General features: G+C 37.4%; 1 protein-coding gene across 6 annotated transcripts in view; it reads right to left on the bottom strand.

Moving 5' to 3' along the window:
• The window catches only part of cadm2b (cell adhesion molecule 2b), a 124,983-nt gene that overhangs the window by 38,171 nt on the left and 65,164 nt on the right, over nt 1-21,648 (bottom strand). For 4 of the 6 annotated variants that reach the window (XM_026299094.1, XM_026299096.1, XM_026299099.1 and 1 more), the window contains exon 2: nt 1,445-1,471. The exons of 1 other annotated variant lie outside the window; for it this stretch is intronic. In XM_026299094.1, the coding sequence (XP_026154879.1) occupies nt 1,445-1,471 (27 nt within the window). Of the gene's footprint in view, nt 1-1,444; nt 1,472-18,626; nt 18,718-21,648 lie in introns of all 6 variants that reach the window. One more of the 6 variants, XM_026299097.1, reaches the window with a different exon arrangement.

Consider the following 21,648-nt stretch of genomic DNA (forward strand, 5'->3'; position numbering starts at 1 on the left):
TTCTACTTCTAGTTGTAAAACCTACTCTTACTTAAACATATTCTAAAATAAATGATTAACAAATAATTCAGCTTTTCTCTTCACTGGTACTGTTCAAAGCATTCAATCATACTCTCAGATGAATCCTCAGAGAGCAAAAAAAAATCCATGCCTATGGTCTCTGTAAATAAATCAAGAGCCATGTTTTACATTATAAAGGAAACCAGCAGGATGATCTTTTATTGTTGTTTCTAGGTCTTACATTTTTTTTCAACTGTTACTCCATAAACGAGTTAGCTGATACAGCAATCATTAGTATGCAACAGGAAAGCTTGCAAAATCCATTAATCAATATTCAGACGGATACATGTGGTTCTATTCATTGTCTTTATTGTTAAGTTATTAACTCTAATTAGACTGCTGCAAGTGCTGTTGAAAAAGTCTTCCCAATGTTGAACGAGATTCCAGAGGTACATCTGCTGGATGTGTATCTTCTGTTAATTAAAAACTACCCCCCTTAATTATTTCTGTAATTAGAAAACACTACATTTTCAAAAAAAAAAAATGTATTCATTCATGACAACATTAAAAATGAGTTTGGTTTAAGTCCATAAATTATCAAAAGCAACAAAAATGTCTTGTTAATGATGTTAGTAAGTCATGGAAGAAAGAGCTGAATTTCACTAAACAGCGCAGGTAGAAAAACAGAACCAAAACAACAAATAACATTTTTACAAAATCCATCAGTTAGCAGCACTCATGGTGGTATCAGCCAACAAGAACATCAACAGTAATAAAAAGCATCTATCTGAAAATCATTGAATATTCTGTAACATGATCTTTTTCTCAAACAGAAGTTTTCTGAGTGAGCATCAAGACTTTCTAAACTCAGTGCATAATAAATCTGAAAATGAAAGGTTATTAGGCAATACATCAGAACCAATGGCAATCAATTGAATACCTACCCCAAATGCAGGGACAAAGCATTAAGTACAGTACTAAAGGGTAGAGGGAAAATAATATAGTATGAGAAATAGGCTCCAGTTTGAATGCACAGAATATTTTTAAAACTCTGTGTATGAAAAGCAAATGAGAAACAGTCTTCTAGTCCCTCATCTACCACTGAGGTGTCCTTGAACCAGGGACAAACTCCCAACTGCTCCAGTGGAGCTGCACAGGGGCCAGACAGAGGAAAAGCATGACAGAGTGACGTAGTCAGATCCCTGGTGTGTACGTGTTAATCTACATTTGTGAAGCAGGATGTATCTGAGAAAAAGCAAGCATATTCCACAAACCTCTACTGGAGGAATAAAGGTTAAAAATGCCAAGAAAGCTTTGCAACAAGTGGTGTATGTTAAATGCTTTCTGGGCTCGTGGGGGAGATAAAAGGGCGATACAGACATTGTTTATTGGGAACCGTGTACAACATAAATCATGTAGCAAGAAAATGGAGCCAATAACTCACCTTTTGCTTTGCTTTTCATCCCAGCCACTGATAGCATGAGGGGTAAAGCAAGGAAACAGCACGTTAGACAGGTAGTATGAAGAAATAACATTGATAGCATGATTATTATGTGCTCGAACTATGGTGATATGATGGTGCGAAATGGTAATGTGGGTTGTATACTATGTATTATTTTAGCCTAACATGTCATGTCTAACGATAAAAACTAACACCAGTAAAAACATTATAAAGAGAGAAAAATATATGACATAGATTCATTAAATTTAACTCTATAATAAGGTTAGTCATCTAATTAGTTCCTGGATATCTTTAAACCAGGTATATGTAGATGGCAGTCCACAGACTATAATAATAGTTATTACACATGTTAGTGCAAATTTTAAAATTTCCTTGGTAAAAAAAAAAGATCTTCAACCATCCTGCATTTTATATATATATATATATATATATATATATATATGCTGTCATGTTCAGTTATGCTAACTTGTTGTGAAACTCCTGGGGCATCTACTGGGCTAACAGCTTGTTAACATTTGGTTATCAGAAACAATATGAAGCCAAACTCAAACCAAGGACTTTCCTACTCAGATGTCTAGGTGCTGAAATTAGATCTGTTAAGTGAACATTTATCACAAGGTATAAAAAACAACAAAAAATAGAACCAAATATGAATGTGTGCCTCTGGATTTAGTTTGTCTTGTCTTTGCTTGTATAAGACTACTGTGTCATGGGTAATTATAGTATGTTGATTGTGGCTCTTTTTTGGATCAGTATTTATTATCACCATGCAATGTTTCATATAGCTAAAAGATCCTGAGATATAGCAAACCAAACAATTAAGTGCTGTAAACTTGTTAATCGAAACAAAATTAAAATCTTTTTTACCTTAAGGGCTAATCTTCTGACAGTGGGAAGAATTCTGTAACTATAACTTTCAACTTTCAGCAAATTACACGCTACCCACAGTAACACTGCAGTCGTTTCTTGCCATTATCATTTGTTTGTCTCCTGTGGTTAAATACAGGAATGTGCTTAGCTATCCTTAGGCAGACACTTAGTTTGGTGTAATGAGGACAGAACATTGTTAAAAAAAGAAGCTGAAGACTAGAAACAATTAACATCAGATTTACTGGTAAACCTCCGATTTTGAAAAGGAGTCATTGTGTAAACTACAACTGCGTAAACTGAATGCTAATCAGAAGTAGAACTGTGTGCCCATTTTAAAGCAAAGCACTAAACACAGCATATAAAAAAGACCCACTCCCAAATGTGTTATTACCACCCAAACTAAGAAACTACACCATGTCTGCTGTGGTAAAAGCACTGCTTAAATATAAGAGTAGATCAATCAATGTGAAAAATATTGTCAAAAGAGCCAAAGTACACCAGAACCCCAGAGAGAAGAATATAGTATGAGAATGAGACATTTTAATAAAACTGTATCAGCCACTGATTTACTTACTGCTATTGTCACTATTTAAGTTAGTTTTGCTTTCATGAGTAACTTAAAATATAAAGGAATGACCAGAAGAAAATTAATTTTCAATGTCTTGCATTCAAGTAGTTGCTTGGAGTTATCAAGTCAGCCCAGTGACTATTCATGCATAATGTTCAGGGTGATTAAACGCAAGTGTGTTACTGCAGAAACAAACAACAGGCACAAATTTAACACTGGAGTTCATCATCTTGAATTTGCCCAGGTCAGAAGACTACAGACAACCATTCACGTCAAAGTGATGAATTTGTATCTGTCTTTGTACACACACACAAGCATTCATTCATCAATATACCAGTGGTAAAATATTGTCAGTGAGTTTCCTTATTTTTCACCAGAAACTACTTGCATACTACTATGCATTTTTGCATTTCTATACATCAGTTAGTTGTCTTTTCTGCTTCAGTGCAGAGATGATGCAGTTGAATTTTATTTACCTTTAATAATATGACAAATGGGCCACTTGATCAATTATAATGAGACACACTCAGAACAAATGAGCTAAAAATTGTTCTGTTTTTTCATGCATTTCATTGGTTCCCTATGAATGATGCTTCAGACAGAGATGGTGTTGAAGCAAGACTGGAGGTTTTCCTTAAAGCACATCTTAGCTCCTCTTGAAATAAGCTCTGTTGTACTATTTACCTCTGTTTCACCTCTGGTCTACAAATGTACAAATGGTGACATGTCCTGTCTTTTAGGGTATATGTCTAACAGCTAACAGGCTGTTTCCAGGTGGAGATGCAAGTGACACACCTCATTTGTTTCTGTTGTAAAATAAGATCATTTTTTGGCAATCTTACCATCCTTCTGCTGCTCAAAGTTGCATCTGTATTCAACATGTTCATCATTTCTACATTCATGTGTTTTCTCACTACTGATATTTGAGAAGCATGGGGCATTCATCATAACAATAATGACATGTTTGCAGAGAAGGCTATTTGAGAGTCATGGCGCCATCTGTGAGTGTGTGTGTCTGTGCCTGTGTGTGTGTGTGTGTGTGAGCTCACATGTTGGTACTGAGGCTGAAATATTGTCCTGCAATCTGCATTTTTTCTCTGTAACCAACCAGACTAATTTTGCATTTCTTTTACAGCCAGGCTAAACTTTTAATAAAAATAGGGATCAATGTGCTCATTATAATACACATAGCTGAGGGTGGAATGAAGCCTTGTGGAAAAAGTACTATTTCTGGTATATAAATAGGTCAGTGTTAATCTGAAGTTGGCAGCAGGACAAAATAATTATCTATAAAAATGAGGTTATTTCTTGGTGTTGCTTGAGCAACCTTTTATCTAATGAAGGAAAAGGGAAAGACCATACATGTAACGTATGCCATCCTACTATCGAATGGAAAAATTCATTGTTTTTGACACTCATTAATCTTTCTGTAAGTTCCAAAGCCTGCAACTCTTCCTCTTTTCTCCTTATGTGGAAGTTATTAATCTCTGACTCCCTTTAAATTTAATAGTGTTGACAAAGTCAGACACCACGATAAGATTCCTTTCTGTGAACTGGAAATGTTTGCAAGTTCATGGCAAGCATATCAATAGATTCTATCTGAAAAATGTAACACTTTGACATTCTTAAGAGGACTTTCACTGAAAATAAATCATTCAGAATTACTTAACTTAGCATAGATAATACACTGCAATAAACTATATATTTAACAACCTTGCTTTACGACCTCTTCATTACAATTTAAAATGCTCCTGTCATTAAAACAGGTAGGAAATGACAATATAATGTTATTTCTGCTATCTCATTTCAAATAATATGAGAGATTGCTGTAAATATTATTTTGAAAAACAGCAGAGTACCTAAAGAGGATACATATGAGTCATACATTTACTCTATAAATAACAAAGGACGCATCAAATAATCTTAATGACCAACAAATGAAGGCAGTGCAAATATCATATAACCAAATGAAACAAATGATAGGGAACAGTAGCTTACCTAGCTTTGCCCAACTACTTCAGTAAAGACAAGGAGAAACACAATAAGCAGGATAAACTGAGTTCAATCACCAGATGGAGAGAGTAATATGTCCCGGAACAAAACAATAAAATTCATAATAGCATGTAAATGATAAAGCAAGAAGAACAAGAGATGCACGAGGCAGAAAGATGGGTCTTTGGCCAGTTTGGCCATCAGGGGCATAAATTTGCAGTAGTCAGTCTGCTTGTTAGCTGTATTTGCATTGTGTGAGGCTCAGAGTGCGGGCAGAATGAAGTCTATTCTTTATCTACCAGACTTATTTCTGAAGTGGGGATGCAGGACTGTAACAAAGCAATAGTGGCTGGTCCCTGTGGTGATTAGTTTAACTGACCACTGAGAGGTTTGTCCTCTGTCCCTCAGTTGGCGATGACTGGGGTCACTGCTCTCCTTCTGCCAGTGTCACAACAAAATCTCCTGGGACAGCACGGCTGTGAGTAACCCTTTGACGGGTAAGCACTTCATCATATTCAGCTCACACACACATGCTCAGCAGTGGAGGCTGTTTCAAGAGCTGCTCAGGGCAGTTGCCCATTTGGTAGCTCTTAAACACAGCAATAGTGGGTAACTGAATTTTTGGGCTTTAAAAATCAAAAATCTTGTTGAGGCGATATCACTAATACATAGAGCTAAGGTAATAATAGAGCTGCAGGCAAATTTTCATAATCTGTTAATCTCAAGTAATTTGTCATTAGTTAATATATACAATTTCCATAACATTTTGAAAATGCTTGTTTTGACCTTTTGCCATTTGTTCTTAAAAATTACCTAAAGGATTAATGGATTAGCAAAATTGCCTATTAATTTTCAATTGCCCAGCTAATTAACTAACTAATCATTCCAGAATTAGTTTGATTGTTCTTACACAACCATTAACCAAGACTTCTATGGGTGGTAACAATCTATATATGTATAATGTATAAGTGGTGACAGAGCTGGTAAAAGCTTAACAGCCAGAATATCCTCTCACCTGTGTCCAGAGATTGTGAATAATTTAGTGTTAATTGGATTATTGATGAGGTTGAGCTGTAAGAAATGGTCAGTGCCTCCAGCTTTTTACAGCGATAATACCGAATGAATAACCCGATTAAAAGAGCCAAGTCCTTCATAAACAGGCGCAACTCCCTTTACAGCAGCGCATGTTTTTTTTTCTCCTGGCAGCACATGCTGCTGCAGAGGCTTGCATCTCTGCTCCAATAAAAACACCACATTTTAAACACATTTCTACAGCACTATGAAAGGTAGAATTACAGGCAAACATATTGCACCTCCTGACGATGCCCCAAACCAATTCCTTCTTCAATTTTCTCATCTTGTTTCTACAGTGTTGCAATCGGAGCACTTCATGTAAAGATAACATGTGAGCGTCCCTTCAGTTAGAGCAACACGAGTATGGGGAGGTGAGCCAGAGTAAATGAGAAAACTTGATTTCTCCCAGCTGTACCATGGTGTACATGGCTACTGTTTGAATGAATACGATATACTTTTCTTTTTATGTCTCACTTGTTTTGTATAATGTCAATAAAACTTGAATTGTACTGAAATCTATCCAGTAACATATAAGTTTATTTTTCCTAATTTTCTCGTTTACTGTCATCCGACCAGGGTAATTTTAAAACAATAACCACTTATTATCATCCCTTTTGAAAAGACGCAAGATACAATTACTGCAGTGTAAAGAAAATAAATGCAAATTCACCCATTTGTACAAAAGGTTCTTGACATGATTAAAAAATAAGTGAAGTTTCTGTTTCACATTTCTCCTTCTGCCCATACATTCACACACACGCACACACACACACTCTTTCATGAGGGCAATGATCCATTCAGATGGCGTAGTAAAACAAGTTTGACTCACATCACTGTGTTGGTAATTGACACCTCTAAAGCTGGAGCCTGAACCTGGCTAAATGTGCACTTCAGACATACCGCACAGATAGCACTTTGTCCATCCATCCATCAACTATACCCAGTTATCTCTGAGGACCATGGGGGGCTGGAGCCAATCCCAGATGAGCAATGGGTGTGTACACGTTCGACAGGTTGCTGGTCAATCTCAGGGTTAGTGAGCATGTTCTGTATAATTTTCAATTGCACCAGTCTTAGTGTGATTGTTTTCTCTCCCTTTCATGGTTTGCTCATTTGGGTTTTTTTAAACAAATCTTTTAATTAAAAAAATCCTAAATAATATATTAAATATCCAGAAATTGAGCAGATTTTTTCTAACTTGAAGTTAAATTTGGCTTTACTGGTAGAAAAACTTTCATTATAATTAATCACTTAAAACACAATGAAGCTTTTAACTGGCAGCACTGTGATTTTAAATGGCAGAAGAAGTACCCATAAGTTAAAAGTCTGGCAGTATAAATGCCACATAGTGACCCTGTCATTCTGAAGAGGTTGTTTGAACTCGAGTGATAGTTGAAATCCTGTCCTTTGTTTACTGTAATTCATGAGCGTAGTTTTGCAGTTGCTTGTATGCTGCCATTAATCATGTTGCAAGAACTGGCATCATGGCTTTCGGAGTGAATACAGACTGATACCAAGATGAAGCTCAAATATTTGCCATGACAAGGTGTGTGATGCCTATTACCTCACTTTTTTAAAAAAATTTTCCTCTGCACTGGTCTGTCCATAGTAGCCTTGAACTTTTCTCTGGCACTTAAATCAACTCTTTGTTTTTGCTGCAGGCACAACCTTTTAAGATTTACCATTTCAATGGCCCATTCAACACAAAATTGCCTTTTCCACAGAGGTTGTAATAAGATATTTTCAGTACAGCAATATGAAAGATTCAGATCTGCAGTTTAATATTAAAAGACACAACCTTACCTTTAAATCTTTTAATAGACTAAAATATTGAGTTGAATTGTACAGGCAAGCTAGACAATAAAACCCCTATTTCTGCCAGACATGACAAGGGAAGACAAAGACAACCACAGCGTCTGCAGTGCCTATATCACTCAGCATTAGCAGTTTATGCACACCATTATCCCCTACACATCTGGGTTTTTGGTGTGCACACCACAGGATGCATGGCACAACACCTGAGGATACCCTTAAGTCAAGCTAACTTGTATTTGACTTGTTTCAAAGCGATTTTGGAGATTCCATCTCTACTATCCATTTTACCAAAAATCAAATTTCCGTGTGTTACAGAAAATTGCTTGACATTATGTGGCTGCACCAATGCCTTGCAGAAGCCCTGTGCATGCAGATGAGGGTCCCCTTCAGGCAATCCAGGACTCAAACCTCCCAAGTCTTTATCTGCCAACCCCCAGGATAATGGCAGGCCTGCACACACACCACCTCTCTCCTCTGGCTTCATTCTAGTATGGTGGTGACACTGTCAGACTTCATATCTTGGTATAGCACACAGGGGAAATGCATAATTCCAATCCCCAACTTCACAATCAATGTGTAATGATAATGGTGGGAATGAGGTTTATCACGTTTAAACAAGAAATATCTACACATTATGCTGACATTTTTCCATTTCATTTGATAAAATGATAATAATCCAATCATTTTTGACATGAGAATTTGCATTTCTTCCCTCAACACTAAACACCCAATTTCAACTTTGACTGAAGCACTGCACAGTTGGCGTGCACAGGTCCGCGTGAGTTACTGTAATGCAGTCTGAACTGGGATACATGATGGCGAAACACAGGGGGGATTTTTTCGTTGGATGACTGTGAATACAAGGCTTCAGTGTTGGGGAAATGACATGAGCACATTTAGCAAAAAAAAATGTGTTGCATAAAGCATTTATATGACAGGAGACTATGTTCAAAATGTAAAATAATATTTATGAAGGCTGTCATGAGATGTGATTAACAGCAGGAGCAAAACAAAAAAATTATAAAAATAATGTATTTTGCTGTTTCACAACTTCTCATCACGTCGCACATGACAGAATAAAACGGATAGAATGTTTCCAGTTCTCTTCAGTTAGTGTTGGACGTATTTGTGGGTGTTAACGTGAAGTTAAAACCCTGCATGATGCCTGGCAGTTATCTTGGGCGCACCTCCAAGTTTGAGATATTTTGCCCTGTAATGCGTTGTCATGGAAAATGTTTAAAGGTAAAACAAAGCCCCTGCCCTTGTTTACTGCAAAGAGAATTTCAAGCTGTAATACACTGATAATGCTGCTCACTTGGAGCAACTACATGTCACATCTACTGAAAGAGGTGTTTCTTGCCAAACAAAAATGAGTTTTGATGCTATTTATGCAAATCATGCATTGTGAAGTTAAATGCATAATTGAATGAACTGCTGGGTCAAGCTTATACACTTTGATATGTCACTGGTCTGTCATGTCAGACCTATATTCACCTCCCCTGCCTCAGAGGTAGGAAAGAATAGAAATGGAAGATGAAGAGGTGATGCTCTCAAGGTCACTACATACTGGAAAAATTCATCTAATGTATTGCATTCAAATGGTCTGTGGTAAAACTGTGGATAGTGATATGTCATACATAAATACATGTGAGGCACACTAACTTCATCACCCTCTGGGCATATCAGCCCCCTTATCTTTTAAAGTACACATAGTAGTGTTCCATGTCCCAATGGTGGAATTCTAAAGAAGGTCAAATGCTGGAGAGCACTTCTGGCCACAAAGATAATCCACTTTGTTGAAGCTGTTCACATTCTCAAAGTGTCATCCTAAAACCCTTTGGAAACCTGTGCTTCCATGTTGATATGAAATAGATGCTTCATAAATCACCTCAGCTTGCAAATACTGTTGTGCACACAAAATGTTATCAACCTGAATTGAAAACTTGACAACATGATGTGTTGGAGATGTTACAATGGGGGACACTTGACATTCTCTGGAATTCAAGAACAAAACGTAAACTAACACTACAGCTATAGTGACTTTGTTATTAGGCACTCACAATAAAACTAGGTGTCAATCAAGAGAACCCTGGCACTAACATCTAAAGTTAAACCGGAACGCAAACATTTGCATTGCAAGATATTTACTGATATCAGTTACATTTAAGATGAGTTGAGATAAGATAAAATGCAATGTATTAACCTCTGAGGGTAGATATGTTAATATTATTTCATAAATATTTATAAATATAATTAATATTCATTAATATTTGATGACAGCAGAGTTGAGCTCACATGCAAACAATGTGGAGAAAAAAAGGTTCTGACAACCGTGAAGCTCCTTGGTGATGTTTCATGTAATTTTGCCCACTGAAAGAGTGTCAGCTGGCACTTGTGTTAGATTTGCGAGCATTTGCATTAGAATTTCATTCTTGTCTTCTTCCAAGGAGGAAACATTCAATAGCCATCATTGCTGATTTCTTGCAGATTATAAAAGTTTCACACTGGGTTACACTGCCACCCACTCCACCATGCTCGGGGTCACATTGCTCATGTTAGAATACAAAGCTAGGTTTTCCATTGTTCGCCTAGCTGATGAGCTGATGCAGATGCAAACTACTGCTTCCAAGTCACTGATGTTGGGGTGCCTGTGGCAAGGGTAGTGATTCTGGTACACTGTGAATCTGTGACACACACTCAAGAAGGGCAATCTATGAATTTCACTATCCACCCTTATTTGGAGCTTTATAGCTTGCACCAATTCATCAGTGATTAGGTATTCCGCTTGTGGGCTAACCTTCTGACACCCTACTCCAAACACCAGTTTCCAAGACCTCACTAGGCATGACTGACTCCACCTTTGGGACTTTTGACACCTTAATTGGGTGCTTGTCAAAGACTGCTTTGTCTCCACCCATCAAAGCTGCATTTCTCTTTGAAGGCCACATGTCCTCGCAGGAGGATAGGTCAAGAGCCTCTTGAAAAGCAGCTAGGCAAGGCAGGTCATAACAGGTTGTTACCACTTTGCAGTCTCTATACACTTTCTCCACTCAAAGCCTATTTTGTGTTTTTATTAACCAAATTCAAAATTTTTATTATTTTATTATAATACCATGATACCTCAAAGGTAATATACAATCATTATCTATCATGCTGCATCTTATAACCAAAATACACATTAATCAGCAAACAACAGAACGCTGATGGAAAGTTCTTCTTTCAAGCTCTTTTCGTTTTCAGTCACATACATTTCAATCTCATTTCTGCACCCGCAGATGAACTTTAATTGGACTTACTTTATTTTGTTAAAATAAATCTCAAGAATTAACTTTCACATTCAAAAAAAAGTGTAGCACAGTGTACAACATAATTAATTCTGTTTCATAATTCTTTTCTATCCTTACACATAGTGGTGTAGTCAGAGATGATGGGTAAATTACATTTCAGATAAAATAATATATTTTTAAAAATTGAAAAAAATTCTGCTCTGTAAAAGTCAGAACTTCGGTTATTTAAAAAGTTAAGCCACACCCCAAGATCTGACTTAATTGGCTGAATTATTTTGGCAAACTGCCTTCAAAGGCACGTGGCTAATAATACATCTACCAAGAGTGAATGACTGTGACTTTTCCACATCTTCTACTATATTTGATTAAAAAGGGAAAAAAAACGTATTGCATTTATTGGGTCTTTCTTTTACACAGGCTACTGAGGGCAGGGAGTGCAGTAAAACTCTCAAAAAATCTTCTTGACTAAAACTATCCTCTCATTGTAAATGGCAGCAGGTAAAGTCACTTACAAGCCAGAGATACAAAAAGCAAAACAATCAGTATCTTCCCACAATATTAGCAATTAGAAATTGTAAAGTCTGTAGCATAAAGGCAGTGGATCCTCAGATTCACTTCACAGTACTTCCTTTGCTAGTGAAAACAATCTAAGGCTTTTGTGTCTGTTTGGAGTCCCTCTGCACACCCTCCAAAAGCTGTTGCTGGAAGAAATTAAGAGACTAGTTGCATTCATGGCACCTGTTACCTGGTCTCACGTAGCTGCAACAAGAACAAAAGCTGGCCTGGCAGCTGCAGAGACAGAGAAGGGCTCATGGTGGTGAATGTCTATGATCATAGTGAAATAGCCTATTTTTACAGAAATGACTCTGTGTCTCTTTTCTTGCATACAAAACATGTTTAAAAAATTATTACGGCAATTTAAAGATTAATATTGTACTGTACAACACATGCTTCATCATGTTGTAGGTAACTATACCATCAGTAACTATATCTAAATTCAAACAGCATACAATTACTACATAACATTAACAAAAAATGAAGAATTTTTTAACATGTACAAGTGGTAGATGAAATTAGTAATACAACCAAAAATACTGTGTCATGTAATAGTTTCAATGTCTTTGCAAATTTAACTTATTGGGAATGTCTATAATTTCTATTTTCTTTCACAATTCTGACTGTTAGTTTTTCCACTTAGAAAGTTCAAAATGTATGATGCCTTACAGCAGATAGTAAGGCTGACATGTTCCTCATTAAGGAGATCATGTGGAAATCAAACTGCTGTTCCTATCAGTGCCAGAGGGCTCACTGAAAGAGAACATGTCACTGTTAATGAAAGAGACTATAAACAAAAAATGAATGTCAGTGAAATCCTCTGTATTTCACAAAAGACAAGGAATCACTGATACTGTATATGCAGGGGCAGATCTAGACAGAAGATAGAAGAAGAAGAAGAAATTTTAGAAAAATAAACGTTTAAATACTGACCTCTGGTGAACTTTATGATTACTAATGGATGAATTGAAATTGAAAAAATGAGACTAACCCTTAAAAGATTCAACATATCTAAATAGCACTTTGGAAGTGGTGATGAATCAGAGTCATCATATCCCAACACAGATGTGAATTTAAATTACCAACCTGAAACAACACTGGATGGTACTGTCTTCTTGAAAACTGTCTAATATCCATATTGGCCACCTTCTGGAAAAGCCTACTCTAATACTAGCTGACTGACACTCAGGTCAATGGCTTTTTGGAAAACAAAAGACGTTCGATGTACCTATCAAAGGGATGTATGAACTCATGAATATTCATGAGCACAGTGACCTGTAGGCTAGTCTAGATGGTGATTTTCGCCAGAACTTTGTTTGGTCTCATTAAAGAAACCAATGGGAATATTCAATCAGAAATTAAATTAGCAGTATTTCTGAAACTTAAAAAGATTCAGGACTTTTGAAAAAACATTCTGGACTTAAGCCTCAAAAGCCACCCCCTGGCTCCGCCACTGTGTAATGTACTTTGATTGTTACAGTTTTCGGCAACAAATTAGGCCGTGGTTCATCGGGCCATATTTGAGCCTCTATATCGTGCCACTAATGCAGTTACAGTTTTGTGTCTCTAAATCACAACATTCCCAATAAATCTGATTTCTTCTTGTTGCAAAGATGGTGCAGCTCAACATCATCACAGCAAATTAACCTAATGAAACTAATGGCTTCACTCATGTCATCGGTTTCCAGCATTAGGCTATGTAATGCAATTAACATCCACTGTGGCCCCGGTCTAAAATTCATTAGTTACAGTTATAGTGGAACCGTTTATTTTATTATTACTATAACCGAATATTACTGCACAAAATTACAATAAGGTATTGATAAACATCAAATATGTCAGTATAACTGAAGCATGTTGAGTACCACTGCCTTCCCCTGGACTATTAGAGGTACTGCATGCATATAGAGTTGCAGAAAATGCAGATTTTTTGACTTGCAAATGAAAGTGTTTATTAGTATTTTTAATAATTAATTTTCCACTCAAAAGCATTTAAAACCCTATATTAAATCAATCATATTTAAATAAATCTACAGTAACATAGTTTTATAATGTAGACACCAAAGCAATATAGTAGCTGTTTTTGCTCTTACGGTTTGTTATTTTTTTTTTGGCAATCTTTGAAAATTATTCGTGTAATGTTTTGTTATAATTTTGAGTTCATGTCTGTATATGTCCTGCTGTGTGCTGTTAGGGATATGTAATCATTCACTGATAAAAGTGAAACAGCATGACCAAACAGCTTTCATTTTTTTTGGCTCATGGCAGGACTCCGTTACTGCTCACTACCAGCTGGTCAGAGTCTCTCTGTGAACTGAAAAAAAACATTAATATATTCTGGGCATTCAGTAGCCTTCTCTCGTCTTTTAATGGGAGTGTAAAATCAATTTTAGCCAGTTAGTGAAAAACCCTTTCATTGTTACTGTGGTCAAAGGCTGAGTCCTTTTCTTTTAGTTTCCCTACTATTCTCAAAAATTAGGATTACATTTCTTGTCTTATTCCCTGTTTATGCCTACAAATAATCAGGTTGTTAAGGATTACTATTAAGAAAATGGGAAAATCTATTTAATAATGAAATACAAACTAATAGCCAATATTTACCACTGCAGTAATGGTATGGTTTAAAGAATCCAATTTCTGAAGTTGTATAGTTAGGCCAACAAAAAGCAATTTTTGTAAGAAACTGCCTTTTACTGTTTTTATTTTTCCCTTCAGTGTCATTGTCAATGGAACTGCACATTTAGGAGAGTGACTGTGAGAAATCACCTTCATTCAGAACTGGCACATTATCCAGCAGTATGATCAATACTCAAGTGCGATGATGACATAATGTCACTGTTTTGATAACAGACTGAGCAAATGTCCCCGCACCCCCACCTTTTCAGAGTAATCATGTATCCTCCTCGCTGATACAGCCTGGTCAAGTCAACTGCAGTCAGCTTGGGGAGGAGAGGGGAGGGGAGGAGTGGAAGAGGCGACAGTGCAACCAGAGACACACCCTGCTGTGGATGAAACAATGTCTGCTGGAAATGAGCCAGCAGATGAACTAAGTGCAGTCCCCACACTGGTACTGAAGCAGGGTTTTCACTTTCTTCTGACACCAGGCACACTGCAGGTTCTGGCAACACAGCAACCACTTGGCCAACTGTGGGAAATCCAAAGAAACTGTTCGCCTCGCAAAAATCCCTGTCGATAGGGTCACTGGCAGTAGCTTGGTTCCCAGTGCCATGATTTACTCTTAATCCCTAAAAGGCTCCCTGTTCCCTTCTAAAACAATGCTTAATATCTAAGCAGAACCATAAGAGAGAGAAAATACTAGCCTCATGTTTAGCCTTAGCAGGCCTATTATGTTTATTGCTGTATTGCTGGATTTACTGCAATAAAGGACATTGTTTAAGACAGAAAGAGGCAGATAGAGAGTGCAGTGAGAGTGAAAGAGCGATAGCTCAAACGAGATTGTTTGGGTTCAAACAAGGCAGTACTCATCCACCTTTATCTCTATGCATATGGGGGATTTCTCATGACACATCCACTGTATATTATACACACACACACACACACACACACACACACACACACACACATGCACACACAGTAAAATTACAAGTGACAAAAACAGAATAAGTATGGACATAAGATGTGTTCTATGTACTGTTCAAAGTAACGGATATTGATACTGACTGAAAAACACTAAAAATTATATTGCTGTTATCTTTTAATTGTAACTGTAATAAATTATGAATGTTAAATTGTTGAAAGATAAGTGTGATGAATGTAATTTTTCAAAGCATCACCTGCACTTCTGCACTTTGCTAGGAAAAATCTCAGATGAGTGAATATAAACCTGAGCGAAATATTTATTAAGTAGGAAAAAAATGTCTTTTTGTAATTTGGGTGGACTCATTTGAGAAGAAGGACTATCTACTTTATTAAGTGCTTCTAAAGAGCTCTTATCTCTGGCTTCACTGCATTCTCCTACCTATGAGGCATCTTCCTCTGAGCGCTGCCACAAATTCTAATTATTGAATACACAAGCTTAGTGTGCTCTTTAAAAATAGCTTCCCTGTAGATGAACAAAACTAAGTACACAGCAAATACAGTACAAGCAAGAATATAATATGTTCTTTGTGGCAAAGAAGACAAACGCTGTTAATGCAGTTGTTATTGAAGAAAACTGCTCTTAAAAATACTTCTTTGAGCAGGTGATTTGAAATGGCTTCAAGTTATTAGACACCCTGCAATCACACTTCGGAGGAGTAGACATTTCCTCATCTGTGACAAAACTTGAGTGTGCTGCAATTTAATGGATCAGAGTTCTGTGCATAGCAACAGATGGGGGTCTAGCTGGCATACCCCTCATTATTGAGCCTCCAAGCCCTCCTTTCTCGCAATGCCACCTGTCCAGCAGGTCTAATGTTATTCTTGCACCTGGGCAGGCCATCACAAGCTATCATCAAAGTTGTACTCTGAGGGCATCCAGTCTTTCTGCAACATGGCACAGGGAACAGAAAGAGAATGACACACATCCACCTTGAGACTGCACCATCCATAGATGAAAGACTATGAAAATAAGTTGTAAAGCATTTTAGCAAAGAAATATTTTGGAAAAACCCGTGACTGTAGAGGATAATGAATGGCCACATTTATTTTGTTGATTAACAGAATACTGTGTTTATTCAAACCATGTAGTTAAACACAAAAGTAAGCTTGCTCTTAACTCCAAGCAGGATCAGAATTGCTAGAATCATGTAAAGGAGAAGGTAACAAGGCTTCAAAATACCTAGAACAATGCTCTCAGAAGTTGGTAAGAGTCCCATGCAGTATGCTATGTTATAAAGATAACTGGCATAACCAGCTGAGTGAACTTGTTTACTTCTCACTGAACAAGAAACTAGACCATGATTGTTCCTACAATTTCTTGAAAATGAGTCCACAACTAAGCATCTTAAATATTTCATGTTTCTATTTGCCCTTGAAGTTGTGTCTTCCTTGATCCATCACTCCTGCATGGTAATGCTGTGACATTACAGTAATAAAGGCAAATTCAACATGTTATGGTTTTTCTAATATGATAAGAAGAAATTTACTGATACCTTGTGAAATGGATGTCACCATTTGCCTTATTACACTTTTTGGAGGCTGCACTGAAAGTGGCAGCTGGTGCTGCTCATCCATCATGTGTAATCTGTTGTTTTTGCCTAGATTGCCACAGATATCTTCAGCTAAAAACAAACACCTCATCTGTCATCAAGGCTGTGTTGCACCATTTCAGTCTGTCCACCTCAGATGATGCCTATGATGGGCTGTATCTAAGCCAGCGGTACGAGTGGAGACATAAGTTGTTAGGAAGACAGCTTTGCAAACAGCCTTCACAATGTGTTGAACTGTCAGCTATTGCCTATGGACACAGGGTATGTGCTGCTCCATTGCTTTCATTAACATAGCTCTAAAGCTACTCTTCATCACAAGGTCTGCAAGTTGATTAAAGGCATGTTTGCTTGGAGGCAGGGCTTGGAGGTAGGGAGAACAAAGGTTTCACTGCGCTGTATGGAGAGCACAGTATCTGCAAGCCTGCCATTAAAAACTGTAATATCGGTTTACCCTCCTGGACCCCAGCCATCAATAAGAAGGTCTTCATGACTGACAAAGGCAAACAGGCAAACAGCAAACAGCTCACAGGCACAATCCCACCTGATAAGGTCCACAACCTCATTCACTCTTCACTGGGGGAGTTAATCAAGTCAGGCTGACATCATGAACTGAGATAATGCCAATAAATACCATTTTCTCACACCATGTTCAATAATTACAACTCTCTAATCCACCAATTGCCAGGGTCTAAGGGTGAAGACACTGCCTCAAGATAAGGCTCAGTACATTCATTAATGCAATCACATGGAAGCTCTTACTTTTGTGTTCAAGAATTTGATCTGAAGAATTTAATTTGATTGTATAATAACAAGGCTTTGCACTAAATACATTTCATCTTTCTATCACTCATGCTGCAACACTGAAGAGAAATCAGAGTTTGTTTTTGTTTAGCACATGCAACTCATACTAACAGGTCTTACGAGGGTTATTATTTGTACTGGATTATTTCGCCTTTGTTCATTTATGTATTCACAGATTTTCTCTTCATTCCAAGATGGAATAGGAAACATATAAGTATTGACTCTTGTTGCCAGGGTTAGTGTCTCACATTCTCAATACTTCAGCATGTTCTAATCTCAGCCCCCTGTCCAAACAAGTGTCTCTTTCACTTGCTTCTCTGCCTCCTGTGCAATGTGTAATTTTGTACTGTCATAACTGATATTTATGACATACTTGCTGATAGTTTCTTCATAGACCAACAATCATCAGATTTGTTCATGTCTCCATGTTGACAGAAAAACAAGAGCTTCAATTTTATCAGCATTGTCAGTTCAGCAGTCGTCCCAGTCAAGCCAAACTGAATGTCCTTGAATACAAAATGTTCCTCTGCAATTATTCATGTATTTGTTTACTAGAGGCTACAAAGAAAAGACATGCCATGGCATTTACACTACTCTTATTAACCCGCCTTCCAAGCAACAGCTACATAATTAAAATAAAATTATCAGGGACTAATGTGTGTGGATTTCTATGTGTCAGTAGTGATGGATGCATAGTGTGGAAGGGGCTGATCACAAACCATTGCTGAAGTATCAGTTCAGCCCCTGGAGAGAGGACAGAGTCTGGGTGGGGTGTTAGCTAAGTGATGTCCCTGGCTGAGCTCTCCATCACACTCTTCACAAGATGGACAGAGAGAACACACTTCTTTTGCAAAGACTGATTGTCCACAGTTGGCTGTCAGGAGAGTTTAACCTTGTGAGCTTAGAAATGTGAAGTTATACCTGCATCCAGGATAGCTACCATATATTGAGAATTTAATATATAAAGTAACAGGAAAAATTAGGTTTTCAAGCCTAATATACTAAAGGGCTGGAATTAAAATCAAACACTAACTGATTGGTAAATAACTTACTGTAAATCAAAGTTCAGTTCTTAATGGCGGAGGTCTTTTCTGTAGTAAGCCTTTGAGAGATTTGAAGATCTGCTTCCTTTTGACTGATAAACTACAGAAAAAAACAGAAAGAAAACAGCTAAATTCAAATTTCTAGGTACTACATTATTAATTTTTTTGAACAAAATAATATTTGCCTATCATTCAATCCCAGGAAAAAAAGAATTTTATACGAGACAGTATTCCTTGTTTTGTCATATACTTTAACTGCTGATCTCAAGCTGGAGATTCAAGTCATCTGTATCACATAATTAAAACCAATCCTTTATTGTGGGCTCATTCATGATGGCCTGTTATATTCCTAATGGATGCAGTGTGCACATCTTCAGCAGAGCAATCACTGTCACATTTTAGCATCCTGAACATGTGCCAACCTCCACACTGCAGCTTGAAATCCAGCAGAGACTAGGCAATTACTAAATTCCCCACATAAAGGGAATTCACATATTTCTCTATTTTCATACATGATTGATCATGCTTAATAAAGATTTTGTTAAAATTGCATTTGCACCAGACACCAAGACAAATTTTTCGTACTGTAAAGTGTTCTTTGCTGTACCTGCCAATAAAACTTATTCTGATTCTGATTTGCTTTGAGTAGCAGAATATTGGCTGCTGGAATACAGGGTAAATGTGAGTGTAACTTAACCATTCAGCAAATGTACTATAAAATGAAAACATGGAGTATGGTGAGTATGGTATAGTATTGCTCATTCAGCACCAACAACCACCATTTTTGCATAATCATCTGATTCAGTGTTAATATGGAATGATTAATGAGGCTTTAACTAACCTGGCCACCCACGTAAATTAAAGTGTAACATAAACTGTTTCTCATCCAATCTGGTAATAAATCTGTTCGGAAAAAATGAAAAAAAAAAAAAAAAAAACAATTTTTTGAATAAGAGGTTAGTGCTTAATCTGATATACTGTCTTCTGGCTGCAATGAGCAACACTTAATGAAACCAAGTCATGCTTATTTGGTTGCACAAAAGCGTGCCGTGTGGTGAACCTATGCAGCCTTTGTGTGAAAAAACATACAGTTTTATACTGTCCTCAGCAGCTAATGAGGCTAAACAACACTTCTAGATTCTGCAGCCGCAAGAGATAATCGGCTACAGCTAATGGATATGAGCAGGTACTTCAACCATTGCCATATTCATGCTTTGTATCATGTCCAAGTGCAAACACTCAAATAATCCTGATGTACTATACAGCAAACTGTTTTGACCATTGCTGTATAGTAAAAATGTAAATTAAGGTCTTTGTTTTTCTTTGTTTACATTTTTGAAAAATGTGTCTCCTCTTAAAATCTTTGTCTAGACAAATGATTAACTGCGAGTCAATTGGTTTTGGACTGCAACTGGTTTAATGGCAGATCAGCATTCATTTAGTGGAACTGAATCATCATTGCAAGATGGGCTGGTCATAGATGGTATCCCGGTGAAGTTACCCGTGACTTACAAGGCCTCAGTTTATACCAGCCTTTAATGCAGCTCCAGTATCTGAGCCACATTACTGACACATCTGTTGTGAGATGAACATCCCATAATGGAACCACAAGGAGAGATTGCTCTGGTTTTATAGGGCAGGACAGATTGCAGTCCAAACAACATTTTTACACCAGAACTACAGTAAAAGTTAAGGCAGGAAGAGCATCAGAATTATCAAAAGTGGACCACAAGTTTATAATGATTCATCTACAGAGGTCCCAGAAAATTTGTTCATTTCACCTCATGTGGTCACAGCAAAGGTGCAACAATCAAGTAGTCATGGTCAGCAAGAGTGTGAATACGAGGATGAATTTGTCAGTATACTTCTCTCTTGCTGTCTGTGTTCTGTCAGTTAATTTATGATTCTGTGTTCAGTGTTTAACTGACATAGTAAGGAAATATAACACTCACCCAAGGACAACAAGCATAAAGTATGTTATGCTCCACCCCAAAGCCTGGACATCTATATTTTCAACCTATTGGGAATAATATTTAACTTTGATATTCCTTGCGTACATTTATATCTGTCAATAATATGATGCAAATAATGTCCAATTAGGTCAGACAAAAATAGCAGAGCAAATAAATCATGCTCATGAGGAAGGAATTCACATCACAAACTGTCAGGTGTGCAAACGAAATTACACCTCCCATGGGGAACACGGACCGTGTACTTCATTATTCCTCTTGTGGAGAGAAGGAAAGTGCACTCATCGCACTTTCCTTACCCATACACCTACAGTACCATTATTTCTGACACTAGCAGCTTGGTTTGACAGAACTACTATAGCATGAGCATCTGGGCCAGGATCCACAGTGAAAAAGAGAACTAATGAGTGTCTCAGTTACACAGTAGGCTAATGGACTGGGGAAACACCAGAAAATTTTCTTTTACTGTATACGTGTCCAGAAAGAGGTGACAGCGGATTTAAGTGTGGTCTGTTGCCTCTGATTTTGAAGAATCACCCAGCCACAGTTGGGTAATAACATTTGTTTGTTGTACTACTGTGTTTACAAGTGAAAAAACATAACTTGTGCTAAAGGTATAGTATCACCTAGGCACACAGATGCTTTTTCATTAGTAGTAACAAATTATTCTGTGTTGTGTTCATTCACTGTCATTGATACACAAGAAGGAGCCAGACTGAACAAGTTGCACATCTCTAAAAAGAACCAATGACTCATGACAGTAGGACGGTATCCAATTTTGAGCAAGGAAGCACAAGCAGAAGACAGAGGTACAAAAATTGCTGTAGTTCAAGTAGACTGTATCATCAGCTCAGCATGAAAATTCTCTTTTACTGGAACTATTGAGCCTTGGCTTCCCAGGACTCACAGCAGTGATTCACTAGAACAGTTCCTCCAACTCTACAGCCAAACACACCAATCACACAACTGGTAGGGCCAATATGGGCCAGCGTTCAGACCTCCTGCTAAACTGCAGCCCATCATTCTATTTTACCAGCACAACTGTTTCAATTGGAGGAGGA

The sequence above is a fragment of the Mastacembelus armatus genome, chromosome 13 (genome assembly GCF_900324485.2).
Source record: "Mastacembelus armatus chromosome 13, fMasArm1.2, whole genome shotgun sequence".
Taxonomy (NCBI): Eukaryota; Metazoa; Chordata; class Actinopteri; order Synbranchiformes; family Mastacembelidae; genus Mastacembelus; species Mastacembelus armatus.